At 40.5% G+C, this 26,334-nt stretch overlaps 1 protein-coding gene across 1 annotated transcript in view; it reads left to right on the plus strand.

Annotated features, from left to right (window-relative positions):
• The window catches only part of cacna1da (calcium channel, voltage-dependent, L type, alpha 1D subunit, a), a 138,251-nt gene that overhangs the window by 64,613 nt on the left and 47,304 nt on the right, over positions 1-26,334 (plus strand). The window contains exons 11-26 of the mRNA XM_052101064.1: positions 178-204; positions 386-546; positions 686-911; positions 2,058-2,265; positions 2,364-2,484; positions 11,021-11,111; positions 11,231-11,264; positions 11,341-11,371; positions 11,457-11,583; positions 13,883-14,012; positions 15,254-15,313; positions 17,281-17,387; positions 21,621-21,708; positions 21,883-21,990; positions 22,148-22,200; positions 22,533-22,679. Coding sequence (XP_051957024.1) covers positions 178-204; positions 386-546; positions 686-911; positions 2,058-2,265; positions 2,364-2,484; positions 11,021-11,111; positions 11,231-11,264; positions 11,341-11,371; positions 11,457-11,583; positions 13,883-14,012; positions 15,254-15,313; positions 17,281-17,387; positions 21,621-21,708; positions 21,883-21,990; positions 22,148-22,200; positions 22,533-22,679 — 1,719 coding nt within the window. The remainder of the gene's footprint in view (positions 1-177; positions 205-385; positions 547-685; positions 912-2,057; positions 2,266-2,363; positions 2,485-11,020; positions 11,112-11,230; positions 11,265-11,340; positions 11,372-11,456; positions 11,584-13,882; positions 14,013-15,253; positions 15,314-17,280; positions 17,388-21,620; positions 21,709-21,882; positions 21,991-22,147; positions 22,201-22,532; positions 22,680-26,334) is intronic.

Raw genomic sequence — 26,334 nt, forward strand, 5'->3', positions numbered from 1 at the left:
AATCTATTTATCATTATTTTTTAAATTTCAATTGGTGATGCTAGTGGCACTTAAATTACACAATTCACCTTTAATCAGTAATGTATGATATTTTGAATGTAATATGCTCTACCAAGTAAATATATTAATATTCAGATTTATTTTTAAAGTATGCTATTTGTTTGTATTGATTTACAGTCAAAAAATTTCCAAATCAAAGTTCAGGTTAGTAAACCTATCTATCTATCTATCTATCTATCTATCTATCTATCTATCTGTCTGTCTGTCTGTCTGTCTGTCTGTCTGTCTGTCTGTCTGTCTGTCTGTCTGTCTGTCTGTCTGTCTGTCTGTCATTTTTTATTCCTCTTCTGTTTATTTTCTTTGACTTCACCGCTTCCTCTTTTAGTCGGCGCTGGCGTCGCTGGAACCGGCTCTGTCGGAGGAATTGTCGCTTGGCGGTGAAATCAGTGCCATTCTATTGGCTGGTAATAATTCTGGTGTTCCTCAACACTTTGACCATCTCTTCAGAACATTACAATCAGCCAAATTGGCTCACACAAGTACAGGGTGAGTGCTCAGTTCATTTGTGCCCTCCTCCGATCACCCTAGCAATAAATCTAAAAGAGTTAACCACAGAATGCCTTTGTAACATGACTGCTTCAAATTCTCACTGAATCCTCTTCTCTGATTGGCTTTTGTCCTGCAGATGTGGCCAATAAAGTGCTACTGGCCTTGTTCACGTGTGAGATGTTGGTGAAGATGTACAGTCTGGGCCTGCAGGCTTATTTTGTTTCTCTATTTAATCGTTTTGACTGCTTTGTGGTGTGTGGAGGCATCACGGAGACGATCCTAGTGGAGCTTGAGATCATGTCACCTCTCGGAATCTCAGTGTTTCGATGTGTGCGACTGCTCAGGATCTTTAAAGTTACACGGTAAGAGAGAGAAGCAAAACTAAAAATGATCAAGTGATTGCTGGTTGGTTAAAAGACACACAGGAACCAGTGCTGTTTGGCATCTTTGAACTCAAACATTGCTGACACATGCCGAGTAATTTTTGGTTATACTATTACTTTAAGGAATGCATTTACACAAAAATGTATGAATTCATTGAGTGTTTTTAGATCTAAATGAAAGAAAGAGAAAACAAATAAGCGAATGAATGAAAGAAAGAGCAAATAAATGAAAGAGAGCAAATGAAAGAGAAAGCTAATGAAAGAGGGTGAATGAAAGAGCAAGCGAACAAACAATACAGCAAACGAACCAAAGAGAAGGGAAATTTAATGAAAGAGCAAACAAACAAACAAAAAGAGTGAAAATAGAGACAGCAAATGAAAGAGTAAATAAACAAAAACAAAAGCAAACGAACTAAAGATGGAACAAACAAGCAAAAGAGAGCAAACAAATAAAAAAAATCACCAAAACACATGAAAACTAATCAATTCATTGAGTGCATTCAACGCTAACAGAAAAGAAAGGAATTGAATGAATGAAAGAGTGAGCAAACTAACAAACGAAAAAGAGGGAGTGAATGAGCAAACAAAAGAGCAAAGGATAAAACTAAAAAGTGTGAATTAACAAAAGAAAGCAAACGTAAGAGTGAACAAATGAAAGAAAGTAAATTACAGATCGAACAAGAATGAATGCAAGAAAGAGCAAACGAATTCAAGAAAGTAAAGTAGACAAGACAACTGAGCATTGATCACTATTAAGTGTATAAAGTTGCTTTGGGCACTAGACACACATTCAAGTCAAACTGAAATAAAAATATTTGTACATTCCTGGTCTATTGTGAACGATTCATTGATCCACATTGGCACAATGATTCATTAGTGCAACAAAATAACTTTGTAATCTTTAATCAAAATTGTCACCTCTGAATCAAATTTCCTTTTCAGCTAATGTCACCAAACCAACAATCTGTCATATAGAGACCACTTTCCACAATCCCCATCTCCATTCTCTCTTGTTGAATATCCTGTTTCACTCAGACATACATCACATTACAGAAGTGAAATGAGTTTCAAACAGTTTTTGTTTGTTTGAGTAGAAATCTCATGGTTATTGTTTTGTATTTTTAGTCATTGGGCATCTCTCAGTAACCTTGTGGCATCTCTGCTGAACTCTATGAAGTCCATCGCCTCTCTCCTGCTGCTGCTCTTCCTCTTCATCATCATCTTCAGCCTCCTTGGAATGCAAGTTTTCGGTGGGAAGTTCAACTTTGATGAAACTCAAACGAAGAGGAGCACCTTTGATAACTTCCCTCAGGCCTTGCTCACTGTGTTTCAGGTGTGTCTGCATGCACCTGTCAAGTCTTGATCAGTTTTGGATCGGTATGGGATTATTTTGATTGTTTTTGTGCTCAAGTTAATATATGTTGCTGTCAGATCCTGACTGGTGAAGACTGGAATGCAGTCATGTATGATGGCATAATGGCTTATGGTGGCCCATCATCATCTGGAATGATCGTGTGCATCTACTTCATCATCCTCTTCATTTGTGGAAACTGTATCCTTTTCTCCAGACTTCCTCTGATTTAGATCTTTGTCATTACTTCAGTAATTTGTTTAAGGATTCAATTAAAACAAACACACACACACACACACACACACACACACACACACACACACACACACACACACACTATACCTGTATACATTTATACAACAGTTAGTTCAGGTCCTTGAATCTGATTAGAAAAGAGGTGTTACAAGAGTGCTGATAGCTAACACTTTCAGCACTGGGATGCTTTACTGTTTGTTTCACTCCGCTTATGATCATGGTATTCCAAACTTACGTGTAAGAGCAGTGCAGATGTGTAAGGACAGCTAGATGTGTACATTTCCATTAATTCCTTTGACATTAAAGATTTAAACAAAAGACTGTCTTGTGTGTGCTATGAGTGAGTTGAGCAGACTTTGATAAACTGTGCCAATCAGTGTGCCAATTTAATCTGGAATTGTCTCTCACTCAATGATTGCTTGAATTACTACTACACTATAGCTGAGAAATAGAGTTAAACTAACATCTTCAGCATTACTGCCAATCACAGCTGAGAGTAGTGACTGACAGAGCAATCTAACAACTTTGTCACGACCGGCTCGAAAGTCGTGACAAAGAGGGAGACCACATGTGGGGTAAATGCTCAATAAAAGTAATTTATAAATAGCCAATACCCTGCATCATCCCACCACTCAGTCCCACCCCATGGCTCCAGTCCTTAGCAACCATGAGCCCTGTGGAAGCAAATTAAGAAAACCAAAGTGTAGGGTAGAGAATAGAAGGAATCAGCAGGGGAGGGGGAAACAAACAGAAAATACAAAACTTTAGGGCAAAGGAGCTCAAGACATCGTCTGCCATCACGTTGTCAGACAAGGTTCCCACGGATCCTTAAAAGTCTTAAAATGTCTTAAATAATTTTTTCCAAAATTTAAGGTCTTGAAAAGTCTTAAATATCTTAAATGATACAACAAAAGTCTTGGGGGAGCCTGGGTAGCTCATCGAGTCACTACCACCCTTGGAGTCGTGAGTTTGAATCCAGGGCGTGGTGAGTGACTCCAGCCAGGTCTCCTAAGCAACCAATTGGCCCAGTTACTAGGGAGGGTAGAGTCACATGGGGTAACCTCCTCGTGGTCGCTATAATGTGGTTCTCGCTCTCAGTGGGGTGTGTAGTAAGTTGAGTGAAAATGCGGCACTGTTGTATTTTCTCCAAACATGCGGGGGCTTGTGAGTGTTTTCAGCTGTTGTAGAGCAGTTCACAATCATAAAGCCATATCGGAAATTTATACCAAGCGATTACTAATGATCAACTGTTGATGATGACTCAGAGAGGGGACATTGCGCTGTCTGTTGGGAGGTGAAGAGGTCCATTTCTGCTCTGTAAAATCTCAACCAGATTTGTTCCACTACCTCGGGGTGGAGTTTCCACTCCCCCATATGTATTTTCTGTCTGGACAGTAAATCTGCTCCCACATTCAGGCATCCAGGGATATAAACTGCTCTGATTGACAGGAGCTTGCCCTGGGCCCATAGGAGAATCTGCCGTGCCAATCTGTTGAGCTGGCGTGAACCACCTCTTTGTTGGTTTATGTAAGAGACTACTGCTGTGTCGTCCATCCGCACCAGGACATGGCAGCCTCTCAAATACTGGAGGAAGTATTTCAGAGCCAGAAATACCGCCATCAACTCGAGTCAGTTGGTGTGCCAATCGAGCTAATGACCCTCCCATTCCCCTTGAGCTGGACGACCACTTAAGACTGCACCCCAAAGTGAGGAACCGGGGTCTGAACCACATTGAAAGGGTATGAAGTAACCCTTATCTGCCTTAGGGGACTGGCCCCTGGATGAAATCACCTGGCTTTGAGCCAAAACTGAAACGGTCGCATGTGCAGAAGGCCCAAAGAGATCACAGAGGACGCAGATGCCATGAGACCTAATATTCGTTGATACTGACGAACATGGTAGCATGATTCACCATGCTTTGTTTTTGAGCCTCCCGTCTAGAAGGACCGGGTCCCCTCCCCCTGAGTGCGGCAAGGAAACAATTGCCCGAAGGCCTCCTCATGACTCTTCGCCTCCTGGAACCTGGTGATAACTGAGTTCATAGTGTCACCAAATAAGCCAGAAGGCGAAACTGGGGCATGGAGGAGGAAAACATTGTCCTTATCTCTGATACCCGACAGGTTGAGCCACAATTGTCTCTCAGTGCTGACCAAGGCAGCCATAGACTGGCCAATGGCACGAGCCGTCTGCTTGGTCATGTGGAGAAACAGATCTGTGGCTTGACGCAGCTCTAAGAAAGCCTCTTCCTCGACCGTGTTGCCCGCACTCAGGTCCTTCAACAGGTCAGCCTGGTATGCCTGTAACACTGCCATAGTGTGCAGGGCAACACCAGCCTGACCTACTCCCTGATAAGCCTTCCCCACCAGACAGGAATCTGTCCTCCAGTTTGGAGCACTTGGGGTTCTCTTGTTTGCGTGGCCAGTCTGATTGAAGCGTGGCCACCACACGAGTAACCACCTCAAGTAATTCCTCCGTCGCTTTATTATCATGCACGGAATGCTCAGAGGTGGGTAGCTTGAAGTCCTCAGACTCAAGAGATTCATGGCCCCCCCTCATGAACCGAAGAGGCGCGGAGCGCGCTTCAGGATCACGGGAGGGACCAGCTGGATCTGGGGAGAGAGCGAGCGATAGGGACGGACCCGTCTCTCGCTCCTCAGCCAGATCCATACGAGAGCCCCACGATGTAAGAGTGGGTGCTGTCTCTCAGAAGTAAGCAAGACGAGTGTGAAGCATTTTGACTGAGAATAAATCACAATGCTCACACCCGCCCCACCCCAACGCAAGAGCAGCATGCTCTTCCCTCAAACACACAAAACAAAACTAGTGTGTGTCCCTCTCAGCCATAAAGCATAAATATGTGGAAAAAAATTTTAAGAAAAGAGAAAGAGAAAGGTTTCTGCGCACTGCCTAACAATTCTAACTCATAACAGAGGAAAGTAGAAAGTTCTGACAGTCAAAAAGCACATTACACACAGAATGATCTGAAGAAAAAGATCTGGCAATGCACCTGTGGCACATCTGCTAGGACCAGGATCCCTTCATGGAACTTAGCAATAGTCCTTGAGGGTCTGGTTCAAACCCCCTCTCAAGATGGTATTTCTTATGGCAATTAGTTCTCTAAAAAGAATTGGGGATCTGCAGTCTCTGTCCGTCTTGCCATCCTGCTTAGCCATCCTGCATCCAGCAATGGGTAAAGCAATATTGCACCCTCACCCTGACTACCTGCCTAAGTTTCCTTTCTCGACCGTACATCCGGTCACTCTCAAAGCTTTCTGCCCTCCACCGTTTATAACACCGGAGTAGGAAAGACTTCACGGACTGTGTCCAGTCCGCGCCCTTCAGACTTATGTCCACCGCACTAGCCAGTGGCGTAAGTCAGGGCAACTATTTGTTTGTCATGGGGGTCGTAACAAAGGGGCGGCCACCATCAAGCAAACCATGTCACATTGGGTGAGGGATGCTATTGCCCTGGCCTACAAGGCACACAGTCAAGTTTCGCCAGTAGGTATCAGGGCTCACTCTACCAGAGGGGTCGCCTCCTCTAAAGCTTTGACCAGAGGTGTCCCTCTGCAACATGTTTGTAATGCGGCGGGCTGGTCCTCTCTGCATACATTCATAAGATTCTATAGTTTGGATGTTCATGCTTCTCCGGGCTCTTATGTCCTTGAGTCTACATCACAAGCTCATGTTTTAGACCTCTAGCGCACTTGTGAGCACAACTACACAACCGTAAGGGGTCCAGACATCCACAGTGCGGCGGCGTGAGTGTTCTCGTTCCCAAATTGCTAAATCAGTGCAGCATCAAAGTGTAGCTTTTTGATAGGGAACATTTTGGGTTACTTAACTGGAACCCCTGTTCCCTGATAAAAGCGGAACGAGATACTGCACTTCACTGCCGCACTGAAGATGCCAAAATGTAGGAGGACTGCTCTTCAGACAAAATACCTGACGATGCACCTGTGGCGCATCCTCATGATGTCACTGGCAGAGGCTATACATTTAGTCAATTTCATTGACGTGCTGCACACATATTCCCAGCTGGTCAATCCTAAAGACGTTCCCAAAGTGCTAAATCTGTGCAGCATCTCATTCCGCTTTTATCAGGGAACAGGGGTTACAGGTAAGTAACTCAAGATGATTTGCTCACAAACTTAGCTGAATCAACCTTGTTGACACAATCTTTAATTCGGGGAAGTGGAAGAGAATAAGGACCAAAAAGAACATGAGTCTGAATGGGGAAGAGAGAGTGTGGACTGTGAGAGAGCCGCTTAAATGCCATATAGCAATCGCTGGCACAGGTGTATCCCATCAATATTGCTAAGCCAAATTACACCATTCACTGCCAATCTGCAACATAGAATACAAGCACAGAAGAAAAACCAGTATGGCCAAAAGGGGCCGCAACAGCGCCTACCTGGTACAAGTTAGGAGAAGACTTAAGCTTTAAACATAACGGAGGAGAGTCCGGTTTCTGTATACATATACAAGAAGGGAACTGCCATCCTCTGTGTTTTCTCTAACAACAAAACACTTGACCGTGAATTAAATATTCATGGTAAAATTCAGATAGCACATATGCCAGCATCACTCCACGATTAAAGCAGATTACTTTCACACTACAGTTGAGGAATATAATTAAACTAACAGGTAATCACAAGCTCAGTTTCCCTCTCTCACATACACACACTTCCTTGTTTCTCCAATAACTTGTTAGAAACAGCCCAAGCTGTCAATACTAGTTCTAGTAGCAATGGCAAATCTTGTGGTGAAGTAGTTCCACACACAAGAGCATTTTTTTGGGACAGTCCTTAGTTTTTCCCTATTTATTTATTTACTTGTTCGATGAACTGTTATATAAAAGCAGTATCACACTTGCAATTGTGCTGTATTGTCCATCTATCAGCATGGCTGTAATTACCATGCTGATAGCTTGACATACAGCACTCCTGCTTGTGTGATATTGCTTTAATATATATATATATATATACATTAAAACCACTGACAGGTGAAGTGAATAACATTGATTATCTCATTACTATGGCACCTGTGAAGTGGTGGGATATATTAGGCAGCAAGTAAACAGTCAGTTCTTGAATTTCATGTGTTGAAAGCAGGAAAAATGGGCAAGCGTAAGGATCTGAGTGACTTTGATAATGGCAAATTTGTGATGGCTGATGACTGGGTCAGATCATCTCCAAAACGGCAGGTCTTGTGGGGTGTTTCCCGCATGCAGAAGTAGTACAAGGAAGGATAACCAGTGAACCGGCAACAGGGTCATGGGTGCCCCAGGCTCATTGATGTGCATGGGGAGCAAAGGCTAGCCTGTCTTGTCCGATCCCACAGATGAGCTACTGTAGGGCAAATTGTTGTAAAACTTAATTCTGGCCATAATAGAAAGGTGTCAGAACAAAGTGCATCGCAGCTTGCTGTGTATGGGGGTGCATAGGCGCAGACCTGTCAGAGTGCCCATGCTTACCCTTGTCTACCACCAAAAGTGCCTACAATGGGCACATGAGCGTAGGAAACTGGACCATCGAGCAATGGAAGAATGTGGCCTGGTCTAATGAATCATGTTTTCTTTTACATCATGTGGATGGCCGGGTGCATGTGTGTTGTTTATCTGGGGAAGAGATGGCAGCAGGATGCACCATGGGAAGCAGGCAGGCTGACAGAGGCAGTGTGATGCCCTGGGCAATGTTCTGCTGGGAAACCTTGGGTCCTGGCATTCATGTGGATGTTACTTTGACACGTACCACCTGCAGTACCTAAAAATTGTTGCAGACCACTCACACTTCTTCATCGCAACAGTATTCTCTGATGGCAGTGACCTCTTTCAGCAGGATAATGTACTTTGCCACACTGCAAAAATTGTTCAGGAATGGTTTGAGGAACATGACAAAGAGTTCAAGGTGTTGACTTGGCCTCTAAATTTCCCAGATCTTAATCTGAATGAGCATCTATTGGATGTGCTGGACCAACAATTCCGATACATGGAGGTCCCACCTCGCAGCTTACAGGATTTAAATGATCTGCTGCTAACTTCTTGGTGCCAGATATCACAGGACACCATCAGAGATCTTGTGGAGTCCATGCCTCGATGGGTCAGAGCTGTTTTGGCGGCATGAGGGGGACCTACATAATATTAGGCAGGTGGTTTTAATGTTGTGGTTGATCAGTGTATATACAGTATACACTCACCTAAAGGATTATTAGGAACACCATACTAATACTGTGTTTGACCCCCTTTCGCCTTCAGAACTGCCTTAATTCTACGTGGCATTGATTCAACAAGGTGCTGAAAGCATTCTTTAGAAATGTTGGCCCATATTGATAGGATAGCATCTTGCAGTTGATGGAGATTTGTGGGATGCACATCCAGGGCACGCAGCTCCGTTCCACCACATCCCAAAGATGCTCTATTGGGTTGAGATCTGGTGACTGTGGGGGCCATTTTAGTACAGTGAACTCATTGTCATGTTCAAGAAACCAATTTGAAATGATTCGAGCTTTGTGACATGGTGCATTATCCTACTGGAAGTAGCCATCAGAGGATGGGTACATGGTGGCCATAAAGGGATGGACATGGTCAGAAACAATGCTCAGGTAGGCCGTGGCATTTAAACGATGCCCAATTGGCACTAAGGGGCCTAAAGTGTGCCAAGAAAACATCCCCCACACCATTACACCACCACCACCAGCCTGCACAGTGGTAACAAGGCATGATGGATCCATGTTCTCATTCTGTTTACACCAAATTCTGACTCTACCATCTGAATGTCTCAACAGAAATCGAGACTCATCAGACAAGGCAACATTTTTCCAGTCTTCAACTGTCCAATTTTGGTGAGCTCTTGCAAATTGTAGCCTCTTTTTCCTATTTGTAGTGGAGATGAGTGGTACCCGGTGGGGTCTTCTGCTGTTGTAGCCCATCCGCCTCAAGGTTGTGCGTGTTGTGGCTTCACAAATGCTTTGCTGCATACCTCGGTTGTAACGAGTGGTTATTTCAGGCAAAGTTGCTCTTCTATCAGCTTGAATCAGTCGGCCCATTCTCCTCTGACCTCTAGCATCAACAAGGAATTTTCACCCACAGGACTGCCGCATACTGGATGTTTTTCCCTTTTCACACCATTCTTTAGAACCCTAGAAATGGTTGTGCGTGAAAATCCCAGTAACTGAGCAGATTGTGAAATACTCAGACCGGCCCGTCTGGCACCAACAACCATGCCACACTCAAAATTGCTTAAATCACCTTTCTTTCCCATTCTGACATTCAGTTTGGAGTTCAGGAGATTGTCTTGACCAGGACCACACCCCTAAATGCATTGAAGCAATTGAACAGGTGTTCCTAATAATCCTTTAGGTGAGTGTATACACTGATGAGTAAAAACATTATGACCACCTGCCTTATATGCGGTTGATCCTCCGCGTTCCACCAAAAAAGTGCAGAGGCATGGACTCTACAAGAATCCTGAAGTAGTCCTGTGACCACGAGGAAGTTACTCCATGTGTCACGATCCCCTGTTGTCTGCCCCGTGTTTCACTTGTCAACTGTCATAAACCACACTTCCCATAATTCCCGGCCCTCATCACTGCCATCACTCAGTCATTGTTCTCACCTGTATGTCGTTTATGACAGTTGACAAGTGAAACACGGGGCAGACAACAGGGGATCGTGACACCTGGCAACCAGGCCAATTTGCTGGCTTAGGAGACCTGGCTGGAGTCACTCAGCGACTCGAACTCACGACTCCAGGGGTTGTAGTCAGTGTCAAAACTTGTTGAGCCACCCAGGCCCCCCTCCCATAACATTTAAAAAATTTTCTGTGACTTGTGCGACAGTAGACCTTCTGTCGGTTCGGACCAGATGGAATAGCCTTCGTTGCCCTCGTGCATCGATGAGCCTTGGACGCCCAACGAACCACTGTCGGTAGGTACTCACCACTGCTGACCGGGAGTACCCCACAAGCCTTCCGTTTCAGAGATGCTCTGACCCGTACACCTGGTCATAAAAACTTGGCCCTTGGCTAAGTTGCTCAGGTCTTTACTCCTGCCCATTTCTCCTGCATTCAACATGTCGACTATGAGAACTAATTGTTTGCTTACCATCTAATCTACCCAGACCTTGACATGTGGCCTTGTTAGGAGATGATGATCATTATTCGCTTCACCTATGAGTGGTCATAATGTTTTGGGTCATCGGTGTATATACTATATAAATATATACATTTACATTTATGCATTTGGCAGACGCTTTTATACAAAGCGACTTACAGAGCACATATTACAGGGACAATCCCCCCGGAGCAACCTGGAGTTAAGTGTCTTGCTCAAGGACACAATGGTGGTGGCTATGTGGATCGAACCAGCGACCTTCTGATTTACAGTTATGTGCTTTAGCCCACTACACCACCACCATATATATATTTTTGTGCCTATGAGTGTTGCTTTTATATGTTGTTTTGCTTAACACAATGTAACCTAGACATTCTTCTGAATGTATTCTTGGCCATCGCTGTGGACAACCTGGCAGACGCAGAGTCTCTGAACACAGACAATGATGATAAGAAGAAATGGTAAATGATAAACCCTTGTAGAGGTCATTTATCACAAACTAAAGTGCCTGCATCAAGTTTCTTCTGTTTGTGTGCTGCATTTTTCAGTGTGCTTGTTTTCTTGTTTTTTTTTTTTCAAGTGATGAAATTGAGGAAATTGAAGAAGACATCAAGGTAAATCTTTTGTGTTCATGTGTTTGTGTGGCTGTGTTTGTAGCAGAATATAACAGCCTTGATTTCTTTCTTCCAGGCTGAGGAGGAGGATGAGAAGGACAATGCAGGTATGAACTATATGTAAATGTAATTGTATATTGAAAATGATGGTGGTTTAGTATGCATGTCCTGATACACGTGTCCCTGTAACAGAGGAGGAAGAAGACGAGCCGGACGTTCCAGCAGGGCCCCGCCCACCGATCTCAGAACTCATTAAGAAGGAGAAAATCACTCCAATTCCAGAGGGCAGTGCATTCTTCATCTTTAGCAACACAAACCCGTATGTGTCACTTTTATTGACTCAAACACACAAACAAATAAGAAATTATATTTTGATTCCTAAAAATTAGGCCTGTTTATGAATTAATTAAGATGTTTTGCATTGTGACGTTATTTTCATTAAGAATGAAAGACAATTAAAATTTCCCCCTAAAATGTAATTACTGTAATAATAAGAATAAAAACGTAACTAATGTTTTTGTTTTATTTAAGTAGTATTTTTTGTATTGCCTTTAATGATTTTATGCTGATTTAAATAATGAAAATAATTGTATTATATACTACAGAAAAATACTGTATTAACGTAATGAGAATCTAATTAAAATTACCATTAAGGACAACAAACTCTCAAAAGGAAACTGTTCGGATGCATGTGGTAATGAGAATTTAAGGGGCATATCATGTGATCTTGTATAAAACTTAACGTAAATTTCATACTGAATGTGTGCGTACGCCAGGGTTTCCGTTAGCAGCTAAATACCGTTTTTTGACAGCTAAAAGACCACAATGACCGACAAATTCAAAAATTGTCAGACACGATGTCTGGTGAAAATGTTTAAAATAAATGTCAGCAACCCCTTAAGTTGATGCCATAAGTGTACAGCATGACGACATTCCAGTGATTACAGTGCTTCGCTGCCATGCAGGTTTAAACAATCCAGACGGTTTGCAAAGTCCTAATCCGTGACTACAGCAGGTTTTATCACACACACTGGCAAAAGCAGCCTGCTTTATTTCCGTCTCAATGTCTTCTCACTTCAAAATCGCATTAAAACAGACTTGCGTTGCCGTCTTCTGGAGGAGCAGCGCACCAGGCTTATGTGCATCACACATTTGACTTCACGTTGGCAGAAAAAAACTTTTGTGCCATATGGAAAATAGTCATAAAAATAAAGAGAAAGAAATTAGCCAAGGTGAGAAATTATATGACATAACCTTACAATTTGTGTTATTTTAACATATGTGACAAATTGAGTTTTTGTTTTGAATGTTTTTTGAATTGGACACTAACCCCATGACTGTTTATCAACGGAAAAGCAGCTATAATTAACAAATGTTTATTGTCCATCGCATTACAGCACAAAATAAACACCAAAATGAGATTTTTTCCAATTTTTCCAAATTTTCTTAGAATCACCAGAATCTGTGCAAAGATTTTGTGTTCATGCACGTGCTTCATTCCCCACCCGTCTCCTCCCTGAAATAACCATATATGGAGTTTGTAACATCTGTTTTGCTACATATCAATTCCATTTTCATATTGACATCCAGACATGTGATACTGCTGAGTTCAATTGAGATGTTTTTTCTGTTGTTATTATCGATGGTTGTCCTTTTGAAGCAAAATAAATTGAGTTTTTGCTTGAACAGCCCACCTCGCGAGAGGCTGCAGTGCATTGCTCTTGTGCAAGGAGCTCTAAAGTCTGTCTCGTGAACATGCACAGGAGATCAACGGACGGTCAAGAGTTCCACTTAATAATACATTACATTTCAGTTTGTTTCTCACCAAAATTATCGTTTTGACATGAGTCACTTACAATACAATTCTAGACTTCTGAATTATACTTCTGTGTCCTTTTGAAGCATGAAGATGTGGTCACCATAAACTGCCATTGTATGACATCACTGAGCACAACATTTGTTCATTCATAATTTCTCCCTTTGTGTTAAAAAAAGAAAGTCATATGAGGTTATAACAAGGGCTGAATTTTTTTGTTGTTGGGCAAACTAATCCTTCAACAGCTTATATTTGAATACATTTTCACTTATGTTTCAAATTAATTTAGTCCGCTACCGGCTACATAACAGTTATTTCTGATTTGAGTGCTGAACTTTTTTATTCAAAATGTGGTTTATTCAATGAAAAGCGGACTCTGTTCAGTTCATTATGTGTCCAGTTGGATTTGGCAATTCACACACACACACCAGTAAAAGAGTATGTACACATAGTCAAGAGTGTGCGGATAATGCACACATATTTATGCTAAGTGTATATATTTTTACAAATCCTGATGTGTGTGTTGGAAATTGCGAACGCACAATTGCACAGTTTGTGCAAATGCAACGTTTATACATCAGGCCCCTGGACATGCTTTTATGAGATCCACCCACATGCACATATGGAAAAAAAATGCTGTGCAACAACACTATTACAGACATTGGCTCTTTTGTAATTGGTTAATGAATAACTCATTAATTAATGAGTAATTAATGTCTGAAATTCTACATTTTTATACGCACGTTCAAAGTTCACAATGTCAAGCCTCGATCTTTTACATTTCTCTCTTTCTCTCTCTTAGAATTAGAGTCGCATGCCACAAGCTGATTAACCATCACATCTTCACCAACCTCATCCTCGTGTTCATCATGCTAAGCTCCGCCTCCTTGGCTGCTGAGGATCCAATCAGAAACTTCTCGGCCCGCAACATTGTAAGTTCATCTTGCAAAGACACACCCACACAAACATGCTCTAAAGAGACATTTTATATCCTGAATATCCTAAAATTCTTCATTAGTTCTGTCATCTACAGTAAATTCAACTAAAACAGAACCGTAAATGACAGTTAATTGCTAACATGTCAAGTAAGCCTTTTAATAGTTTAATAGCCTCGTCATTTCACTCAGTTTCATGCAATCTCAGATGCGTTTGACTTCCTTTATCCTGCAGAACACAAAGATTTTTAGAAGGGTGTCTCAGCTCTTTAGATCCTTTTAATGCAAGTGAATGGTAGCCAGACCTTTGAAGCTCCAAAAATCACATAAAAAAGCAGAAAAGCAATCCATACGACTACAGTGGTTTCTTAAGCGATGCGATCACTTAGGGTTAGAAACGGTGTATATAATATATACAATATAATAGGTGTGGGCAATAAATCCTTTTTCACTATAAACCACCACTTTCAGAATGTGAAAGTGAAAGTGGAGATTTATAGTAAAAAAGGACTTAAATATTTATCAGTTTCTCACCCACATCTATTATATTACTTATGAAGATAGATTTAACCACTGGAGTCGTATGGATTACTGTAATGCTGCCTTTATGTACTTTTTGGAGCTTGAAAGGCCTGGTCACCATTCACTTTTTATGGACATTGTATGGACCTACAGAGCTGAAATATTCTTCTTAAAATCTTAATTTGTGTTCAACCGAAGAAAGAAAGTCTTCGGATCTGGGATACAAACACATCTGGGATACCATGAGGGTGAGTAATGATGAGAGAATTTTCCTTTTTGGGTGAATTAATCATTTATTTTAGAAGCACCTCGACCTTTAATTGCCTTTTCTGGATAAAATCTGTACAGCTAAGGAACTCAGGTTCTAAAAATGAAAACTAAAAGAGTATTCCTAAGAAGTTACTGATAAAGTAAAATAAACCTGCATACCAGGCAATGTAAACCAAAGTCTTGACAATATTTTGGCCTGTGATGTTAGCTGATCTGTCATTTTTTTCTTTTTCTTTTTTCTTTCCATAGTTTCTTCTGCCAAACTTGTTCTAATCTTTTTCTTTTGTAGTTGTTTTTAATGTTTTTTATGGTGTTACCACTACAGACAACCTGGTACACCTTGGTATAAATTAAAATCCATACAGAATAAATACAAATAATCTCATGATAATGATGATTGATATATGTCGTTTATCCTTGTTAAACGTTGATGTTACTCTTTGCAGATACTTGGTTACTTTGACTATGCTTTCACGGCTATCTTTACTGTAGAGATCGTGTTGAAGGTAAATGTCGTACCCTGTGCCTCTGTGTTGTGTATGCTGTCTGTACAATAACGCTGTAATCGTTTGGTTTATTCCAGGTCCTAGGCTATGCAGATTATGTCTTCACTAGTATGTTTACATTTGAGATCGTATTAAAGGTAACCTTTTGGCACACAGGCCTGGCTGCATTATCTCCATGTGTGTCACCTGCTACTTTAAAGACTACCTGGCTTGATTAGTCTCTTTATTTTCTTACTCTTATTTTCAACCATGGCACCTCTTTTACTAAAAGACTACAAGAAAAGAAATGTACATGAAATTCCATCTTTATCAAACACACACTCGCCACAAGAGTTGTCAGGTTTGAACTGCAAGTTTGGTCAAAAGTGGGGTTAGGGAAGTATGAAGGTAACCAGTCTGGAGGAATCAAGAAAGTGTCCCACTTTACGAGGAGAAAAACACTACTTATAGATACTGTAGCTGAAACTATGCAACTCTTTGTGAAATGATAACAGCGCTGCCTCTCTCTCATGGCTTCATAACCGATTGGCCCATATCCAGTCCATAAAAGAGGGGGCAAATACAGTCATGCTTGTTTAGGACATGGTTCAGTCTGCAATCCCCTTGGCTGAGTGCATATCAATGCAATGTGACCTCCAGAACCACATGGGGCAGCACAGTTTCAGCTTTAGCTGGATGTTATTTAACAACTCCAACGTAATCTCATTTATTTAAGATTCCATTTTAATTAGTGCTGATTTTGGACCAGTGATCACTAACTTAAGCTACTAAGTGTTAAAGAATGGCTTAGTTTCAATACAAGCTCTTTTGGCAGAATCCACCTAGAAAAGTAATCCCACACAAAAAAGGGCAGACAGTTAAAACAGCTTGACAGATCAAATAATACAACGTTTTTTTTTATTAACAACTCATGGAAGCACTTTAAAATAGATATGAGCTACACATTTCTGCTTTGAAATCCTCCAGAACAATGACCCCCATAGACTTCTATTGTAAGTGTATTTCTGGGTTTTTTGCTTCACAGAAATACACTTAGAATGTATTTTACAATGAAAAAACAAAATGTAAAAAAAAACTAAACTTAATGACAACGTCAAATTTAAATTCTGTGGTAAGAGAAGTTTTGCCACAAATTATATTGTTAGCATTTAACTTATACTGAAACGAATTGCCACTGTACACAAACTTTAGCCGAAACTGGTCTCAAATCTGCCAACAGAAGGTAACATAACCCAGTGCTTGCCTTTGTGGTGTCTGGTAGCATCTGTGTTTAAATTCATTCAGCGGATAAATCCTTTGCATTCATGATTTTGGAGCGACTTGCTTTGGTTTGGCTGGTTTTATCTCTGCCTGCTAATTATGAGGTAGCATTAGGAGCTTTTTCCCCCTTTTTCGTTATCGAATCTTGCCGAGGGAACAGGGTGAAATGTTCTCAACGATAAAACGGCTCACATGAATGTGACAGTAAGAGAAGTTCTCATTTCAGATCACCTTATAGATAGATTCCTTGTCTTTCTTTGGTCTCTTTCTCTGTTTTTAACTCTTCTCTTGACTTTATCCATCTACTAACTTCTCTTGATCTTAATTCTCCCTGTCTGCCTCTCTCTATCTCTGTTTCTCTCTGTAGCTAGGCTCTTTTAAAGCTTGGCAACAAACAGCATGTTTTATTGCCTGGCCCTCTTGTGGTGGATTGTGAAACAGAGCTTACTACTACATTCATGTTGACTAAGCTGTGAGGGTTTGGCAGAGTTAGTGTTAGCATCTTGCCTTTAGTCCAACTCTGAGCATGCCACCCTTAAAAAAGAGTGATATCAAGGAGTGTATATTTGTTTTGCTTTCTGTTTGGGAGTCTGTATGTTTTTGGGTGAATGTGTGTTATTTCTGAGAGTGTGATTTGTTGTGGAGGTGTGTGTGTTTGTCCTCTGCCACTGCAGGGCAAATTCTGACCATGTAATCTTGCTTCTCAGATGACAACGTATGGTGCATTTCTCCATAAAGGGGCGTTCTGCAGGAACTACTTCAATCTTCTTGATCTGCTGGTGGTCGGCGTGTCTCTGGTCTCTTTTGGAATACAGTGAGTGGTGTTATACTGTATTTCAGTTATGTTTCATTTTAATTTATGTTTAATTTAACTTAAGCAGGAGACAAAAGCAAAAGCCTTCATTTTATTTTATACTTTTTGAATTAACGTAATTTTTCTAACCCCATTGGCAAAGTATTTCTTTTTCTGTTTTTTTTTTTTGTGTGGATTTTTCCCCTTTTCCGCGTCTGAGACCGTCAATCTGTGCATCTTATCATGTGGCTTGTTGAGCACATTACCGCGGAGACTTAGTGCGTGTGGAGGCTTCACGCTCTTCTCCGCGGCATCCATGCACAACTCACCACGTGCCCCACCGAGAGCAAGAACCACATTATAGCGACCATGAGGGGGTTACCCAATGTGACTCTACCAAACTTAGTCAGCAAACAGGAATGGCACTTGTCAGAGTGGCTACTGCAAAACCAACCATCACTCTGACTGAGCTACAGAAGTCAGTGGTTGCGACTGTCCATGGCGCAATAATCCCAAAACGAATGCACAAAAAGGGCCATATGGGAGATTGGCTAGGAAGTAGCTTTTGCTGAAGGAAAGCACATGCTTGCCTGTTAAGACTTAGAAATACGTAACTTGGAAGATACTGTGGCAGAAGGTCTTGTGGTCTGATGAAACTAAAGTGGAACTTTTTGGCTTAAACACTATGTGTGGTGCAAAGACAACACTGCACTTCAGCCAGATAACACCATCACTGCAGTGAAACACGTGGTGGTATCATCATGTTATTGGGGTGCTTTTCACCAGCAGGTACTGGCAATCTTGTGAAGATTGATTGGATAATGGATGCTGCAAAATACACAGAGAACATTCTCCCCTCTGCCAGAAAGTGTAACATTGGGAGGAAGTTTGTCTTTGCAGGACCCATTGAACATTTTGGAGAGCCCTCAAAATTGCTGTCCATCGTTGATCCCCTACTCAGTACAGCTTGAGCAATTTTGCAAGGAGGAATTGGCTAATATTGGTCCATCACGATGTACAAAGTTGATAGAGACTTATCCAAAAAGACTGATGGCTCTAATAGCTGCAAAAGGTGGTTCAACCAAGTATTAAAGTAGGGGGATAAATACATATTAATTCTTGACATTTTGGGGGTTATTTATTATTTTATTGAATTAACCAAGATGAGTAAATGCTGTAAAAATAATTGTTCATTGTTAATAAAAAATTTTTTTACATTAAACATTGTACAGTTTTCACATTAGTTAATGTATTATGAACAATGAACCATAATATATATATATTTACATTTCCGTTGAAGCAAAGAATTGTGTGTTGTGAGTGCCCACAAAGGATACACCTCATGCATCCTCCGAATTCCCTTGAAAGAAGGTCGCATTTGAAGTGTCCTACTAACTTTTCTGAAACGAGGCATCCTCAATGACTTATGCAGCAGAGAAATGTGACCTCCGGAGGATGCAGCCTTCCAAACGAGACACAGCCAGTATGTGGTGTGTCCACCAGGTGCATTAAGTACTGCAGTGCATCTCCTTCTCATGGGCTGCCAGTTCTTGCTGTGAGATGTTACCCCACTCTTCCACCAAGGCACTTGCAAGTTCCCGGACATTTCTGGGGGGAATGGCCCTACCCTTACCCTCTGATCCAACAGGTCCCAGATGTGCTCAATGGGATTGAGATCCAGGCTCTTCGCTGGCCATGGCAGAACAATGACATTCCTGTCTTGTAGGAAATCACACACAGATTGAGCAGTATGGCTGGTGGCATTGTCAGGATGAGCCTGCAGGAAGGGTACCACATGAGGGAGGAGGATGTCTTCCCTGTAACGCACAGCATTGAGATTGTCTGCAGTGACAACAAGCTCAGTCCGATGATGCTGTGTCACACCGCGCCAGACCATGATGGACCCTCCACCTCCAAATCCTCCCGCTCCAGAGTACAGGCCTGGGTGAAACGCTCATTCCTTCAACAATAAACACGAGTCCGACCATCACCCCTGGTGAGACAAAACCGTGCCTCGTCAGTGAAGAGCACTTTTTGCCAGTCCTGTCTGGTCCCGCGAAGGTGGGTTTGTGCCCATAGGTGACATTGTTGCCAGTGATATCTGATAAGGACCTGCCTTACTACAGGCCTACAAGCCATCAGTCCAGCCTCTTTCAGCCTATTGCGGACAGTCTGAGCTGATTCCTGGTTAAACCAGCGTTCCTGGTTTAACTCGGGCAGTTGTTGTTGCCATCCTGTACCTGTCCCGCTGGTGTGATATTCAGATGTAACGATCCTGTGCAGGTGTTGTTACACGTGGTTTGCCACTGTGAGAACGATCAGCTGTCCTTCCTATCTCCCTGTAGCTCTGTCTTAGGTGTCTCACAGTATGGATATTGCAATTTATTGCCCTGGCCACATTTGCAGTCCTCATGCCTCCATGCAGCATGCCTAAGGCACGTTAATGCAGATGAGCAGGGGACCTGGGCATCTTTCTGAGTCAGTAGAAAGGTCTCTTTAGAGTCCTCAGTTTTCACAACTGTGACATTAATTTGCTACCATCTGTAAGCTATTAGTGTCTTAATGACTGTTCCACAGGTGCATGGTCATTAATTGTTTATGGTTGATGGAACAAGCATGGAAAACATTGTTAACCTGTTGATACGCGAAATCCCCACACGCGGTAGTGATGTCACTCTGCTTACATTTAATATATAATTTACCATCTATAAATGTCATTAATGTTACCAAATTATACATCTTTTCAAAGGTCTAAGGGCTCAACATTGATATCCGATCTCTATTTCATGATAGCAATGCTCCAGAAACAGCAATTTAGTTATTTGTGCCAGGAGTACAGATGAAAACATGCAACATCAAAACGGGACTTTATACCTTTGTTATGAAAACACGATCGCCAGATGAATCCAGTTCGCCACACTTGGGTCAATTGTCCATGTCAAGCGTTCATTGAAAAACATCCAATAGCACTTCTTGTCCATAAAATGTATAAATCTGAGAAATATTTATATATTCTCCATTGTTTACATGAGATCTCGCTTGAAAGAATTACCCTTCGTCGTCGCTCTTCAACAAACTATGCAATCTGAGCAGCATTCATGTTGTAAAACTGTATATTATCTTATATATTAGAGCCTCGTAAACAAAACGAGCCTGTCTCCAAAATATATTTTAAAAAATGCGGCGTAGTTTTATTAATAATAGCCAAGCAGTGCAGTCAGATTTTGTGTCGTCTTGAAAGGCGGTGCCTTAATTTTACTCTGAACGCTTCCAGCGATTTTACAGAGAAAAAAGCTGCAGGAACCTCATTTTTTGTTAGATCATCTTCAAATTTGAAACTTAACTTCTTAGACTTGTGGCTTTGAGAACATTGTATTTCTGGGTTGTCTTGGTACTTTTATTATTATTTTTTTAGATTATAAATACATGTTCAGCACAAAATATATCCATTAATATAAACTTCAGCTTCTCTAACTTTATAAAATAACAACATATATTAATTCTGAAAGCCCAAAGTGTCCATACTCCAAAGGGTCCAGTAAATACAATCATTTAAGTTCTGGTATGTTATTTTCACGGTTTGTGCTCAAAAAGGGGGCCCGCATCAACAGGTTAAACCCTTTACAATAAAGATCTGTAAAATACAATAAAGTTATTTGGATTTTTACAAAATTATTTTTTAAATTCAGTATCGTGAAAATGGGAGTTTATAGTATAATTAAAAAAATAAATAAATAACAAAATGAATATATATATATATATATATATATATATATATATATATATATATATATATATATATATATATATATATATATATTCTTTATATATAAGTACATGCAATTATAATTAACATTACCAAAATTAATAAATGCGGTAAAAAGTACTGCTCATTGTTAGTTTATGATACATGATGTATTCACAAATGAAAGAATTCTATTCTAAAATTCTGTTTAAGATTTTTTTGTTGTGTGATGATTTTTTATTTTCTGTGAGTAATGCTGGTTAGTACTGCTTTATTGCTAGCTTGACTGGTGGACCAGGATCGCCTTGCAGTTCACCTTCACTTTTTTGTGAAGCTGGTTTAGCTAGTTCAGAAACCTAGTTAGGCACACCAGCATTAAACCTCAACATATGCCAATCTTTTCAGCAGGGTTATGCAATAGATTTTATTCTTGTGGATTTTAATGATTTCATCCTAATTTTTGATCAGCATACTTGTGTAAACATAAACACATCTTGTGTCTTTTGCAGATCATCGGCCATTTCCGTGGTAAAGATCTTGAGAGTCCTGAGGGTGCTGCGTCCACTCAGGGCCATAAACAGAGCTAAAGGACTCAAGGTTCAACCTTTTCACTTTGCTTCAATATTATTGCTTATCAAAATAACCACATTTTGATATGATTATTTGTGGAAATAACAGTCCTAGGGCTTACATGCTCGTCCAACTGTTTAAGCGATTACAAGTGTCTCTTCTGTCTTTTAACCTCTGACCTTTGACATTTGTTCTCTGCAGCATGTGGTCCAATGTGTGTTTGTGGCCATCAGGACTATTGGAAACATTATGATTGTCACCACACTGCTACAGTTCATGTTCGCCTGCATTGGCGTACAGCTCTTCAAGGTGAGCAATGATGTACAAACAGCAAACAGACATTTTGTTATCTCTGTTTATAACTCTTAAGTCACCATTTCTCAAATCGTATGCACTTATCACAAAAGAAACTGTTATGCTTGTGTTATAATAGAAGCCTATTACATGACCTCTTCCTTTTCTTTAGGGGAAGTTTTATCGTTGTAACGATGAAGCCAAGTCCAGCCCAGAGGAGTGCAAGTCAGTCTAATTAAAACTTACTTTTATCATCACCTGAAGCTGTGCTTAGTATATTGGACTTTAGAAAGAATTGTGCTTTGAAATGTCTCAAATTATTGTAATAACTATTAGAGAACACAAATTTGATTATTGTCTTTTTTGTTGTTTTTTAAACCAATTTATCGTATTTTAAAACAAATATACAGTAGACTGATAGACAGATTTTGTTTATAGATATATTATTGAAGTCTTATAAATGCATACATTTCAAATTCACTGCAGAAAATGAAACATATATGTTTAAAGACGTTCACTTCATAAAGCCGTGGAACTCTCCTCTCTTTCTTTCTCAGGGGAACGTATATAATGTATAAGGAAGGAGATGTGAATCAGCCAATCATTCAGAAGCGCCTGTGGCATAACAGCGATTACAACTTTGATAACGTGCTCATGGCTATGATGGCTCTATTCACAGTGTCCACGTTTGAAGGCTGGCCATCGTAAGCATCTTACAACACATACATAATGAACACTTTATACAGTTTATTTACCTACTGTACATTACTGTATATGCAGTAAAGTTCAGTTATCGAATAACACCTTATATATACACCTAGATAACACATTATATATGCATCTTAATATAGATTAGAGAATAACAACTTACTCTATGTACCTCAATATAAAGATTCACCGGCCACTTTATTAGGTATACCTGCTTGTTCAAGTGATTATCTAATCAGCCAATCGTGTGGCAGTAGTGTAATGTATAAAATCATGATGATGTGGGTCAAGAGCTTCAGCTAATGTTCACATCAACCATCAGAATGGGGGGAAATGTGATCTCAGTGATTTAGACCATTGTATGATTGTTGGTGCCAGACGGACTAGTTTGGGTATTTCTGTAACTGCTGGTGACCTGGGAATTTCACACACAACAGTCTCTAGAGTTTACTTAGAATGGTGCCAAAAACCAAAGATTTCCAGCGAGCTTCAGTTCTTTGGGTGAAAACGGCTTGTTAATGACAGAGGTCAGAGGAGACTGGCCAGACTGGTCCAAGCTGAAAGGAAGGTGACAGTAACCCAAATAAACACACATTAATAACAGTGATAAGCATCAGTGAGGCAGATGGGCTACAGCAGCAGAAGACTCCTCCGTGCACCACTACTGTCAGCTTAGAACAAGAAACTGAGGATGCAGTGGGAACAAGCTCACCAAACTGGACAGTAGAGGATTGGAAAAACATCGCCTGGTCTGACAAATGTGGATTTCTGCTGAGGTACAGAAATGGTAGGCCCACTGCAGCCTTAGTTTTCTTTTCTTGGGTGGCAGAAGTGGACCCCAACTTGGTCTTCTGCTGTTTTTGCCCACCAGCCTCGAGGTTCAACATGTTGTGCATTCTGAGATCCTATTCTGCTCACTACAATTGTACAGAGGTGTTATCGGAGTTACCTTAGCCTTTCTGTCAGCTCGAACCAGTCTCGCCATTCATGTCTTTAGAAGTGATATGATAAGTGTGATCAATACTTAAATCCTTTCCTACTACAAATTCTTCTCCCTGCCCAGTAGGTGGCGATATGCTCAAAGAAGTTGAATCGCCAAAAACACTAGAAGAAAAACGTGAAAGTGAAAGTGGAGATTCGTAGTAACAAAGTCAGAAGTTTTCATACACCTTAGCCAAATACATTTAAACTCAGTTTTTTACTATTCTTGACATTTAATCATACAAAACATCCCCTGTCTTAGGTCAGTTAGGTTCACTATTTTAAATATGTGAAATGTCAGAATAATAGTAGAGAGAATAATTTATTTCAGCATTCAGCAGTATTTGGTAGCATTGCCTTTAAAATGTTTAATTTGGGTCAAACATTTTGGGTAGCCTTCCACAAGCTTCTCGCAATAAGTTGCTGGAATTTTGGCCCATTCCTCCAGACTGAACTGGTGTAACAGGAGTCTGGTTTGTAGGCCTCCTTGTTCGCACACACTTTTTTCAGTTGTGCACACAAATTTTCTATTGGATTGAGGTCAGGGCTTTGTGATGGCCACTTCAATACCTTAACTTTGTTGTCCTTAAACCATTTTGCCAAAACTTTAGAGGTATGCTTGGGGTCAATGTCCATTTGGAAGACCCATTTGCGACCGAGCTTTAACTTCCTGGCTGATGTCTTGAGATATTACTTCATTATATCCATATCATTCTCCTTCCTCATGATGCCATCTATGCTCAAAGCACCCCAACAACATGATGCTGCCACCCCCATGCTTCACGGTTGGGATAGTGTTCTTTGTCTTGCAAGCCTCACCCTTTTTCCTCAAAACATAACAGCGGTCATTATGGCCAAACAGTTCAATTTGTGTTTCATTAGACCAGAGGACATTTATCCAAAAAGTAAGATCTTGGTCCCCATGTGCACTTGCAAACTGGAGTCTGGCTTTTTTATGGCAGTTTTGAAGCAGTGGCTTCTTCCTTGCTGAACAGCCTTTCAGGTTATGTCGATATAGGACTCATTTTACTGTGGATATAGATACTTGTCTACCTGTTTCCTCCAGCATTTTCACAAGGTCCTTTGCTGATGTTCTGGTATTGATTTGCACTTTTCACACCAAACTACATTCATCTCTAGGAGACAGAATGCATCTCCTTCCTGAGCGGTATGATGGCTGCATGGTCCCATGGTGCTTATACTTACGTGAACATAGTGCCTTCAGGCATTTAGAATTTGCTCCTAAGGATGAACCAGACTTGTGGAGGTCAAAAAGTTTTTTTGCTGATTTTGTATTGGCTGATTTCTATTGATTTTCCCATGATATCAAGCAAAGAGGCACTGAGTTTGAAGGTCGGCCTTAAAATACATCCACAGGTACATCTCCGATTCAGTACACTTACCATCAGAAGATAATTGGCTAATTATATAAAGGCTTGACATAATTTTCTGGAATTTTTCAAGCTGCTTAAAGGCACAGTTTAAGTATATGTAAACTTCACTGGAATTGTGATAGTCAATTAAAGTGAAACAATCTGTCTGTAAACAATTGTTGGAAAAATTACTTTTGTCATGCACAAAGTAGATGTCCTAAAACTACTTGCCAAAACTATAGTTTGCTAATATTAAATCTGTGGAGTGGTTAAAAAATGAGTTTTAATGACTTCAACCTAAGTGTATGTAGACTTCTGACTTCAGCTGTATGTATATATATACACACTCACCTGTCATTATATGTAGACTGTACATATTAATAATACTGTCTATATTGAATAATACTGCATGGGGCGTGCAGTCTTATCTGACAGAGAGGGTTTGCAGATTAATGTACCCAACTGCACCTCAGTAAGCCTGGAGGAGAAACAATCATTTTCACATTTTATAAAAATAATTAGAGAAACCTATCTTAGAAAGACACAGATTTAAAAAAAAAAAAAAATGTATATGGAATTCAAGGCATTCGTGGCATTCCATATTAGGAAGGTAGATTATCATCTACTTCGAAAAAGAGAATAAAAGGAGTCCAGACTTTTATCAAAATTATTTATTTCCTGTTGGGGGCAGTGGTGGCTCAGCGGTTAAGGCTCTGGGTTACTGATCAGAAGGTCGTGGGTTCAAGCCCCAACACCACCAAGACACCACTGTTGGGCCCTTGAGCAAGGCCCTTGAACCTATCTGCTCCAGGGGCGCCGTATCATGGCTGACCCTGCACTCTGACCCCAGCTTAGCTGGGATATGTGAAAAATAAATAATTTCACCATGTATATGCAGAAATGTATGTATAATGTGTGACAATTGGTCAAATTAAATTAAATTAAATTAATTAAATTAAATTAAATTATTATTAATGTAGCAGCTATTTTTTCCAATGGTATGTGTTCTAATAATAAATTTGACCAATGATTGATGCTTAATGATTTTTTAGTTTCCAGTTTTGTAAAATAGCTTTCTTTGCAATTCTTAGAGCTGTATATATATAGGCTTAGTATAAAGCAATGTGGGATCAAGCTTTGATAAATCTCCAAGGACATAGAGAAAGGGGAATTTTTTATATTCTCCTCAGTATTGAACAGTTATAAAATAACACCTTATATTTACACACATCGACATACTTTATACACCTTCATAACAAATTATATATTCATTGCAATATAGATAAATTAAAGAATA

The sequence above is a fragment of the Xyrauchen texanus genome, chromosome 32, assembly GCF_025860055.1.
Source record: "Xyrauchen texanus isolate HMW12.3.18 chromosome 32, RBS_HiC_50CHRs, whole genome shotgun sequence".
Lineage (NCBI taxonomy): Eukaryota > Metazoa > Chordata > Actinopteri > Cypriniformes > Catostomidae > Xyrauchen > Xyrauchen texanus.